General features: G+C 35.8%; 2 protein-coding genes and 1 long non-coding RNA gene across 3 annotated transcripts in view; 2 read left to right on the plus strand and 1 right to left on the minus strand.

Moving 5' to 3' along the window:
- LOC113646059 overlaps positions 1-12,030 on the plus strand; it is a 40,643-nt gene that overhangs the window by 19,345 nt on the left and 9,268 nt on the right. The gene's annotated exons all lie outside the window — the stretch shown is intronic.
- LOC113646065 lies at positions 3,930-5,751 on the plus strand. The gene is made up of 6 exons (XM_047802160.1): positions 3,930-3,972; positions 4,144-4,527; positions 4,714-4,830; positions 4,916-5,005; positions 5,091-5,128; positions 5,465-5,751. Exons 1-6 carry the CDS (start codon positions 3,930-3,932, stop codon positions 5,612-5,614), a joined length of 822 nt encoding a protein of 273 aa, XP_047658116.1. The 3' UTR covers positions 5,615-5,751.
- LOC113646060 lies at positions 8,471-9,057 on the minus strand. Its single transcript, XR_007138261.1, has 3 exons — positions 9,001-9,057; positions 8,879-8,916; positions 8,471-8,568 (listed from the first exon to the last, which is right to left on the minus strand). It is a non-coding gene; the product is annotated as an uncharacterized LOC113646060 (long non-coding RNA).

A 12,030-nucleotide genomic window follows, 5' to 3' on the forward strand; every position in this document is an offset into this window, starting at 1 on the left:
GCTGACGCAGTACATAATGAAATGTGATGTTTCTCTAGGAATATGGAGCTACACAGAACAACCCAGATTTAAGGACTTAAAGTAAGATTTACTAGCCACATAAAGTGCATCGTGTGTAACCTAGTGCAAACAGTGCAAACAGACAATACAAAACACTACAGAATATATACACAAAATAGCTATGACCAATGTGTTTGTGTGTGTGTGTTTGTGTGTGTGTTTGTGTGTGTTTGTCTGTGTGTTTGTGTGTATGTCTGTGTGTGTGTGTGTGTTTGTGTTTCTGTGTGTTTGTGTGTGTGTGTGTGTGTGTGTGATTGTGTGTATGTGTATATGTGTGTGTTTGTTTGTGTGTGTATACGTGTTTGTGTTTGTTTGTATGTGTGTGTTTGTGTGTGTGATTTTGTGTGTGTGTGTTTGTGTGTGTGATTGTGTGTGTATGTGTTTGTTTGTGTGTGTATGTTTGTGTGACTATGTGTGTATGTGTGTGTTTATGTGTGTGTGTGTTTTTGTGTTTGTGTGTGTGTGTTTGTTTGTGTGTATACGTGTTTGTGTGTTTGTTTGTGTGTGTTTGTGTGTGTATGTGTTTGTTTGTGTGTATGTGTGAGTGAGTGTGTGTGTGTGTGTGTGTGTGTGTGAGTGTGAGTGTGTGTGTTTGTGTGTATGTGTTTTTGTGTGTGTGTGTGTGTGTGTGTGTGTGTGTGTGTGTGTGTGTGTGTGTGTGTGTGTGTGTGTGTGTAAATAAAGCTTTCAACTCTCAGAAATGATCATGGACTTGAACTAAACTTCTCATGTTTTCTGTTAGATGTAAGAAGACACACAATCTACACCAGGTTACGTATGTAACCCGGTTCCCTGAGACGGGAACGAGACGCTGCGTTGCTGGCCACGCCCCAGGCATCCGTTCGCGCTTCCTTCAACAAAGAGAGCTGGAGCAGCGTGACGTAGATGCCCTTATATGGACTTGCTGCCGAGTAATTACTCCGTCACGTGTCCTTTCCGAGCCATTAAATGGCGTGTGTACACACAGAGCTTCAGACACAACTTCCTCAAAGAAGCATTCCCATAGCGTCAGCACTGACGCAGCGTCGAGTTCCCTCGAAAGGGAACCACTTTAGCTGAAGCAGGTGAGCTGTGGTTGTGTAAAAACTCTGTGTGGTTTGCTTTATTTCCATTTATTATAAATAGACCAAATCACATGGTATATTTTGGGGCGTGTTTATTACAGACAAGCTGGAGTATAAATGAAATCCTTCCATGTGTCAGATTCATAATCTGCTGATAAATGAGATATAAAGGAATCAGAAAAAGATTCGATTCTGGATTTCAGTTTTGTTCAGATTGCTCTTTTGGACAATGTGTGAGTATATTTTTTTTTATTTCGTTCTGTTTATTAGCTCGTTAGGATGAATTATAAGTCTAAAATTAATTACTGCTGCTAGTTAATCTAACACTAATCTTTTAAAATGTCTAAAATATTATGTTAATTTTATTTGTTGTTTTCTTTACCTATTTATTGCATTATTTATTTTAGATCCAGTCGAGTCTGATAAACGTTGTGTTACTAAAGAATCCCCCCCCCCCCCCCAAAATCCAGATGTTTATCAGGCTGAAGAAAAGCTCAGTGTGAATATCGGAGCCTCGGCTACTCTACAGTGTTGTGTTTTAGGAACAGAAAACGGAGACATTATCTGGTTTAAGCAACAAAACACAAAACAGCCTCAGGTTATAGTCAGATTATTTAACACTGCCAGAGAAAAGTTTTTCAAAGAATTCCAAAATTCTCGTTTTCAAATTAAAAGGTTTGGACACTGCTTCAATTTGACCATTTTAAACACCATCCTGTGTGATGAAGCCACATATTACTGTGCGCTCGTGTCTACTGATGGAACTCGTGTACAAATGAAAGGTAGGATTTCTACTGAAACGAATGATGGGACTGATTAAATGTTGTAACGTTTTATTCTTCACCAACATTCTCAACATTCTTCAACGATATTCAGGTTTCATTTTTAATGACGTGTCGTGATAAACATTTCTAGGTGAGCGTGTTAACGCTGAAACATCTAAAGCAGCGCTGTGTGATAATTCAGTGGTGTGTGAACCAACACTGCATGGAAACAACACTAACACCGACACACGACACGACACAGGTAACATTTCTTATAGCTTTATAAATCATAATAAATACTTGTGCTGATAACGGTATTGATTAATGATCAGACCTCTACATCGGACAGTGATCGGCTTGGGATCGGCTTTGGGTGTGTGCGCACTTCTGATTTTCTGTCTCACTTATTTCATACTGAGGAGAAGAAAAGGTGATAAAAGTAAGTGTTTTTGTCATCAGATAATAATCAGTTCAGTTGTGTAAAAATGACTAACAGTTTTTTCTTCTTTATAGTGAATTCTCCAGAAAGGAGGAAGGTAAGTTTTAGATTATAGTCATGAATCTACATCCTTTTACTGTATTTGCTTCTACATTCATGTACTTCTGCTTATAATTTATATTTAATATAATCTCACTTTAATATGATCTGTTGCTCTGTACAATTTAAGACATATTGTATAAATGAATCTTATTTTATTTTTTTTTATTTTTAAGAAATCTCATTTCAACACTTTGACTTATGCAGCATTGAAGAGAAGTCAATTTTGCTTGTCAGACAATTTGGTGTACTCTGAAGTGATGTATATGAAACTGTAATATATTAAATAACTGATTATTATTATTGTTGTTGTTGTTGTTGTTTATCTTCCAAATGATTATAAATAATCAATTAAATGCGACATGCAAATCTGTGTATCCAGATGTATTTGCAAAAAAAAAGTGATCATTTTTTTATATATTTTGAATATATGTAAAATGTGAAATTAATAAAAGTGAAAAAATAAAATGTCAAACCTCTGAAGTAATAACTTTTTTATTGAATATAAAAATAAATATTAACAAATATTGAGGGTTAAGGGCCTTGCTCAGGGGCCCACGAGGGGCAACTTGGTGGACTTGGGGTTTAAACTCACAACATTCTGATCAGTAGTCCAACCACTGAGCCACTACGTCCCAAGAAATAAAATAAACAAATAAAGATATAAACAAACAACCAAACAAATAAATAGATAGAGAGATAGATAAATAAATAAATAAATAAATAAATAAATAAAATCGTTTAACTATATTTTTTGTTCTTTTATTTTGTTTTGACTTTATCATAGTAATTTTTTTATGTATTCAAAGTTCCATTCACACATTTATCTTTGATAATGTTTACCTCAGAAATGTATATATTTCTGATATATATTTCATAATCAGCTGCTCAGAGACAATTGGTCACCAAGATACGTGCTAAAATGTATGAAATACAATAGAAATTAGAGTAGAATTACAATTAAGTAAAATTACAATAGAGTAGAATAAAATAAAAATGTCTAACAATGTGGAGGTTATATTTGTGCTTCGTGTCCAATCAGAACTCAACACACTTCCTGGTTCCAGGATGCTGACTGTTATGTGTTCAGGGTCAAATCTGTGTAAAAGTGTTTATACACGTTTATTTTATAAACATTCATTTATACATAATGAGATTAGTGAGCAGTAAAAACACACAACAGTGAGACGTTATTGTAGACACACGTGAGTGTACGAGTAAACCACATTTTCCATTTGATCATATCAATATTCTAATATCTCTGAACAACAACACAACAGAAATATTAAAAAAGGCGGTGTAGATGGAGGCAGGTCAGAATACCACATGATTGTGTTACATCCCTTTTCTTTTAAATGCAACCAATCACATGTCATATTCTGAGCATGCTCAGTACAGCATGCTCAGCCTGTAGTATGAATATAAAATCAAACCGTGCTTCAAGTGCATTCACATTCTGTTAATAAATGAGACACAAACTGTAGAATTGATAAGAAATGAACAATGAGCAGTTTCTGGATTTTACTTTTCATCTTCAGCACCATGTGTAAGTAATATGAGCAAATTATCTCCATCTAGTTTGATGTGTATAGAAAAAAAAGTTTATTACAATAAAAGAAAACGAAGTTGTATGTGAAAAGGATTTCAATATTTTTCGTTTAATCATATTGTTTTTTTAAATAATTATTAATTATAATTAATTTATTTGTTGTTCTAGATACAGTCCATCCTGGTAGACACTGGGTTACTGCACAATCTGTCACAAAGCCACCAGTTAACCAGCTTGATAAAGAGCTCAGTGTGAATATCGGAGACTCCACGACTCTACAGTGTTGTTATGATTCTCAGAATGTGATTGGTCTAATAGAATTGTTTAAACAACCAAAGAATAAAAAACCTCAGATTGTAGTCACAGTGTATAAAAGCAATATGGAAACTTTTCACACTGGATTCAAAAAGTCTTGTTTTAAAATAGAAAGATCTTCAAACTGCTTCAATATTATAATTTTAAGTGTCACTCAGTCTGATGAAGCCATGTACTACTGTGCAGTGAGGAGACCCAACATTGTGTTTGGAGATGGAACTTATTTACAAATTAAAGGTAGGATTCTGAGTTGATTCTGAAAGTTTAAGCTCCTGGTTTAATGTAGTGATATTTTCCTGATGACTGTTAACATGTTCAACCTGGAAGATAAATAATAGTGAAGGAGTGAAATGTTAACTGTGTTTTCTTCAACAACACTGAGTTACAGACTTTTACTAAGTGAATCCTGATCAATGTTTATATGTGATCATGTTACTATTGCATCAGAAACATCTAAAGCAGCTCTGTGTAATAATTCAGTGGTGTGTGAACCAACACTGCATGGAAACAACACTAACACCAACACACAACACAACACAGGTGAGATGTCAGTGTTTTGTACTAATCTAAATATAATGTGGTGAAATAACAGAATCAGAAATGATCAGATCTCTACATTGGACAGTGATCGGTTTGGGATCGGCTTTGGGTTTGTGCGCACTTCTGATTTTCTGTCTCACTTATTTCATACTGAGGAGAAGAAAAGGTGATAAAAGTAAGTGTTTTTGTCATCAGATAATAAATAGAGCTATTTTTATTTATAATAAAATCACCAATTTTGTGTGTTTCTGTATTCATAGTAAATGCTTCTATTGAAGATTCTCCAGGAACAAAGCAGGTATGTGTACAAATAAATACTGATCTTTTCACTATTATATACTTTACAGATCATTCTGTTCTTTCTGTAGATATCACTGTGTCTGCTTTATTTATAATGAGTCTCATTTCTAATTTTTCTACTTGTAAAATGTCTCTACATTCAGATATTTTTCCTCCTGATGTTCCAAATATAATTTATACAGTCAGTTTGTTCAGATTTACACAGAAATCCCAAACTTTTATCTTCACACCACAGACTGTGTAGTTTATTGTAGTTTATTGTGTATTTTGCAGTTACTCGTATTATATTTTTATTACTGTGAGCTCGATTTCTTATGTTTTTTATATTTATCAGGAAACTGAAGCTGAAACACTGAATTACGCAGCTTTGAAATTCTCCAAGAAGAAAGTCAAAGCTGCAGAAATAAAAACTGGATCATCAGATGAGTGTGTGTACTCGAGTGTGAAAACAACTGTAAGATATAAGATAGTAGATATAACATAGATGATTCATAACACAGTGAAACACACGAGAAAAACAGTGATCATGTTTTAGTAAATTAAATATCTTGACTACATGGAAATTTATTTCAGATTTTCATTTTAAAAGTCTAATTACTGCAAGATTATTAAATATTTTTATGCTAATTTAAAACTCAGTATAAGTCCGTAAAGTCTATATAAAGCAGTAGAATTGCTGTATATTATAATACATTAATAAATTATATTATATTATATTATATTATATTAATTCTGTTTACATTAAGCTTATAATAATACACATTTGTAAAACTCTTTTATATGACGACAGTGTTGTGCTTTGTGTTGATTTTATTGTATGATCTGTATGACTTCAACTTTGCTGAAGAATAAAAAATATAAATGTACAAGCAATTAAATAAAAAAAAATGTTGATAGAAAATGTGTTACAAAAAATGAAGTGTGTCGGATTCATTCTATGTAAAGCTATGTGATCTTTATAGTGACAGAGGGCGGGGCTTGTTTTATTAACCCATCTGAGCCCTGAAGGTCTATGACTTTTTCATGACTAATAAAGAAGCTGTTAGTGAGTCTGTTGGTTGTGGCTTAAATGCTGCAGTGTTTCTTATCACATGCTAGCATGCAGAAGACTCTGTGGTGTGGTTAGGACTGTGCTGGAGAAGCTGTACACTGGGATTTAGCCTACAGAGCAGCAGCATCGGGTCAAGTCAAGTCAAGACAAGACAAGAAGCTTGTATTGTGAATTCAAACATATATAGCTGATGCAGTACATAATGAAATGTGATGTTAGGACAATGGAACTACACAGAACAACCCAGATCTAAGGACTAGCCACATGAAGTGCAATGTGTGTAAACAGTGCAAACAGTGAAACAGACAATATAAAACACTCACCATCTTGGCCAAATGTCACTGATTTCACTTTCCATAAGTAAGAGTAGAGTGTGAATGAGAGACGTATCAGAGTTTAATAGAGGAAAGTGTCTCGTCCTTGTTGTGTATAATGAGCTACAGAATCCAGATGTACCATGAAAGGTACATGAAGGTTTCTTCCTGGAAGCCATCAAACTCCTCAACATAAACTGAAATGTATGGAATACACACACACACACACACACACACACACACACACACACACACACACACACACACACACACACACACACACACACAAACACACACACACACAAACACGCACAAACACACACCATATTATTGCACAATGTACTGTATAATATACAATTTGAACTATTTTGTGTATATATCCTGTAGTGTTTTCTATTGTCTGTTTGCACTAGGTTACAAACAGTGCACTTTATGTGGCTAGTAAATCTTACTTTAAGTCCTTAGATCTGGGTTGTTCTGTGTAGCTCCATATTCCTAGAGAAACGTCACATTTCATTATGTACTGTGTCAGCTATATATGCTTTATATGACAATTAAAGCTTCTTGTCTTGTCTTGACTTGACTTCACCTGATGCTGCTGCTCTGTAGGCTAAATCTCCATTCCTTTTGATTGAAGGTTTGTGATGTACAGTACAGACCAAAAGTTTGGACACACCTTCCAAAAGTTTGGACACACCACCTTTTCAACAGGACGATGACCCCAAACACACCTCCAGGCTGTGTAAGGGCTAGTTGACCATGAAGGAGAGCGATGGGGTGCTGCGCCAGATGACCTGGCCTCCACAGTCACCGGACCTGAACCCAGTCGAGATGGTTTGGGGTGAGCTGAACCGCAGAGTGAAGGCAAACGGGCCAACAAGTGCTAAGCATCTCTGGGAACTCCTTCAAGACTGTTGGAAGACCATTTCAGGTGATGACCTCTTGAAGCTCATCAAGAGAATGCCAAGAGTGTGCAAAGAAGTAATCAAAGCAAAACTTTGAAGAACCTAGAATATGACATATTTTCAGTTGTTTCACACTTTTTTGTTATGTATGTATATAATTCTACACGTGTTCATTCATAGTTTTGATGCCTTCAGTGTGAATCTACAATTTTCATAGTCATGAAAATAAAGAAAACTCTTTGAATGAGAAGGTGTGTCCAAACTTTTGGTCTGTACTGTAGGTGGCGCTGCAGTTAAAATGGAGACAAGATGTCTGAGCAGCCCAGTGTACAGCTTCTCCAGCACAGTCCTAACCACACCACAGAGTCTTCTGCCTGCTACCATGTGATAAGAGACACTGCAGCATTTAAGCCACAACCAACAGACTCACTAACAGCTTCTTTATTAGTCATGAAAAAGTCATAGAACTTCAGGGCTCAGATGGGTTAATAAAACAAGCCCCGCCCCCTGTTACTATAAAGATCACATAGCTTTACATAGCGTTGAATCCGACACACTTCCTGTTTTGTAAGACATTGTACAACAAGCTTTTATTTAATTGTTTGTACATTTATTTTGTCTTCAGCAAAGTTCAAGCACTGTGAGTCATACAGATCATACAATAAAATCAACACAAAGCACAAGACTGTCATCATATAAAAAAGTTTTACAAAGTTCTCTGTCTTTTAGGTTATTAACAGGAAACAGAAAAATACTTTAATATTTAATATGTGCAAATTTATTTAATATGTATTATTACAAGCTTAATGTAAACAGAAATTAAACTATCAAATAAATTAATTCATTATTATATACAGCAATTATGCTGCTATACATAGACTTTGCTGTCAAGTTTGAAATTAGCTTAAAATATTTAATAATCTTGTAATAATTAAATGTTTAAAATGTAGTCAGGATATTTAATTTACTAAAACATGATCACTGTTTTTCTCGTGTGTTTCACTGGGTTATGAATCATCTACGTTATATCTTCTATCTTATATCTTACAGTTGTATTCACACTCGAGTACACACACTCATCTGATGATCCAGTTTTTCTTTCTGCAGCTTTGACTTTCTTCTTGGAGAATTTTAGAGCTGCGTAATTCAGTGTTTCAGCTTCAGTTTCCTGATAAATATAAAAAACATAAGAAACCGAGCTCACAGCAATAAAAATAGAATAAAAGTAACTGCAAAATACACAATAAACTACACAGTCTGTGGTGTGAAGATAAAAGTCAGGGATTTTTGTGTAAATCTGATCAAACTGACTATATAAATTATATCTAGAACATCAGGAGGAAAAATAACTGAATGTAGAGACATTTTACAAATAAATAAATTATAAATAAATCAGACACAGTGATATCTACAGAAAGAACAGAATTATCTGTAGAGTATATAATAGTGAAAAGATCAGTATTTATTTGTACACATACCTGCTTTGTTACTGGAGAATCTTCAATAGAAGCATTTACTATGAATACAGAACACACCAATTAGTGTTTTTATTGTAAATAAAAAAAACCTCTAATTATTATCTGATGACAAAAACACTTACTTTTATCACCTTTTCTTCTCCTCAGTATGAAATAAGTGAGACAGAAAATCAGAAGTGCGCACAAACCCAAAGCCGATCCCAAACCGATCACTGTCCGATGTAGAGATCTGATCATTTCTGATTCTGTTATTTCACCACATTATATTTAGATTTGTACAAAACACTGACATCTCACCTGTGTTGTGTTGTGTGTTGGTGTTAGTGTTGTTTCCATGCAGTGTTGGTTCACACACCACTGAATGATCACACAGAGCTGCTTTAGATGTTTCTGATGCAATAGTAACATGATCACCTATAAACATTGATCAGGATTCACTTAGTAAAAGTCTGTAACTCAGTGTTGTTGAAGAAAACACAGTTAACATTTCACTACTATTATTTATCTTCCAGGTTGAACATGTTAACAGTCATCAGGAAAATATCACTACATTAAACCAGGAGCTTAAACATTCAGAATCAACTCAGAATCCTACCTTTAATTTGTAAATAAGTTCCATCTCCAAACACAGTGGAAGGGAATGTGAGTGCACAGTAGTACATGGCTTCATCAGACTGAGTGACGCTTAAAATTATAATACTGAAGCAGTTTGAAGGTCTTTCTATTTTAAAACGAGACTTTTGGAATCCAGTGTGAAAAATTTCACTACCGCTTTTATACACTGTGACTACAATCTGAGGTTTTTTGTTGTTTGGTTGTTTAAACAAGTCTATTATTCCAATCAAATTCGGAGAATCATAACAACACTGTAGAGTCGCCGAGTCTCCGATATTCACACTGAGCTCTTTATCAGGCTGATAAACTGATGCCTTTGTTGGAGATTGTGCAGTAACCCAGTGTCTACCAGGATGGACTATATCTAGAGAATCAGAAATACATTGTTCAGGTCATGAAATCATTAATAAACACCATATTATAGGGATAATTTTTGAATTTGTTCACATACAACTTCATACATTATGTTTAGAGTAATTAGCTTGTAAGACTATTTTTCAAAATACATCAAACTAGATGGAGATAATTTACTCATATTACTTACACATGGTGCTGAAGATGAAAAGTAAAATCCAGAAACTGCTCATTGTTCATTTCTTATCAATTCTACTGTGTTTGTGTCTCATTTATTAACAGAATGTGAATGCACTTGAAGCACGGTTTGATATTATATTCATACAGGCGGTCTGTACTGAGCACGCTCAGAATATGACATGTGATTGGTTGTATTTAAAAGAAAAGGGATGTAACACGATCATGTGGTATTCTGATCTGCCTACATCTATACCACATTTTTCCATGTTTGTGTTGTGTTGTTGTACAGAGGTATATGTTATAGTTGTTATGACAGAATGGAAAATGTGGTTTACTTGTACACTCACGTGTGTCTACACTAACGTCTCACTGTTGTGTGTTTAATGTACTGACTTACTTCAGCTTGTATGTAGAAAAGTCTAAATTACATAAATGTAAATGCTGTGAAACTGTTACACAAAGACTAGGCCCTATACACCCCAGAGTCACCATCCTGCATGTAAGAGTGTCAGTGGGCTTTTTTCTATGGACACGAAGTACAAATATAAATCTAAATCTTAAAAACAAAAAGAAAAAATCTGCTTTTTGTTGTGCTGAATTAGATCAGTTTAGACATGGTAACTATGGTAACATGTTAACTATGTATTTCTAGCTAATTGTTTTGCACTGGGGTTGGACAATGAATCTGAAACAGTGGCCAATATACTGTATTGTTGGAGGTTGTTGCACCTATCTATGCTGACCATCTTGGCCAAACGTCATTGATTTCACTTTGCATAAGTAAGAGCAGAGTGTGAATGGGAGACATATCAGAGATTAAAAGAGGACAATATGGTACAAGTGTCTCGTCCTTGTGGTGTATAGTGAGCTACTGAAGCCAGGATAATGTCTACAAACCAGCACGAAGCACCAACCACATCCAACAGGAGTAACTGTTTACACAACAGGAAGCTGTCTGAAAGGGATGTCCATGTATTAACCTGTATTGTAGCCAAAAATAAAACCACAGCTGACCAACTCAAACATGCACCTTAACTACACTGGTTCCACCAAATCTGTTGGTCTCAGGCTCCACAGGTTCAATATTCATAGTTGAGCTGCATTAGCCAAACCTTTGGTCACTCAGTCCAATGTTCTGAAGCAGGTGAGAACCTGGCTAGCAGGAGCCACCTCGGATCCTCAGGTCTGTTTTGAGTGCACCAACTGGAACATGTGGCTGCCCACTGCTCCAGGTGTGTGTTCACGGTGTGTGTGTTCACTGCTGTGTGTGTGCACTTTGGATGGGTTAAATGCAGAGAACAAATTCTGAGCATGGGTCACCATACTTAGCCGTATGTCACGTTACTTTCACTTTAGGGAAGCTGCAACCACTGGCGATTCCATCAACTCGAAGGGGTTCACGGCATCAGTATCCAGTTACTTTGGCAAGTGCATTTATTACATGACTGCCTCCTAGACCATCAATCCACGGATCACAGCAAAGGTTCGTGTGTTGCTGATGCCTAGTGCTTTGAGTAGCTCGTCATGAGACACATCAAGACCCAGCTCCCACCTTTACTGGACAACTTGCAGTTTGCGAGCACAGAGGGACCTTTCTAGACTGAACATCGATGGATTCTCCATGGAGATCATAAAGGGCACAAACATTTTTGGTGTTCATCTAACAGAGACCTTCTCCTGGTCACTCAACAACAACTCCATCAACAACAAAAAAAAAAGCCTAGCAGTATCTCTACATCGTAGGAAGGCTGACAAAAGCCCATCTCTGTCCCCCATCCTGAACATGTTCTACAGAGGGAACATGGAGAGCATCCTGAGCAACTGTTTTGCGAACTGCACCGTCTTGGATCGGAAGACTATGCAGTGGATAGTGAGTACAGCTGAGAAGATCATCAGAGTATCACAATTCCTCTATCATGGACATTTACACCACACTCTGCAAGCTGGCAGCATTGTGAATGACCCCACACACACACTCAAACACACACACACACACTTCACCG

This window comes from Tachysurus fulvidraco, chromosome 17, assembly GCF_022655615.1.
Source record: "Tachysurus fulvidraco isolate hzauxx_2018 chromosome 17, HZAU_PFXX_2.0, whole genome shotgun sequence".
Classification (NCBI taxonomy): domain Eukaryota; kingdom Metazoa; phylum Chordata; class Actinopteri; order Siluriformes; family Bagridae; genus Tachysurus; species Tachysurus fulvidraco.

Excerpts from the sequence above, each read along its gene's own strand:
- LOC113646065 (XM_047802160.1), top strand. The coding sequence starts at position 3,930 with ATGAGCAGTTTCTGGATTTTACTTTTCATCTTCAGCACCATGT. Across the intron at positions 3,973-4,143 it reads TTTCATCTTCAGCACCATGT|ATACAGTCCATCCTGGTAGA; the intron begins GTAAGTAATATG and ends TTGTTGTTCTAG. Across the intron at positions 4,831-4,915 it reads CAACACACAACACAACACAG|TGATCGGTTTGGGATCGGCT; the intron begins GTGAGATGTCAG and ends TACATTGGACAG.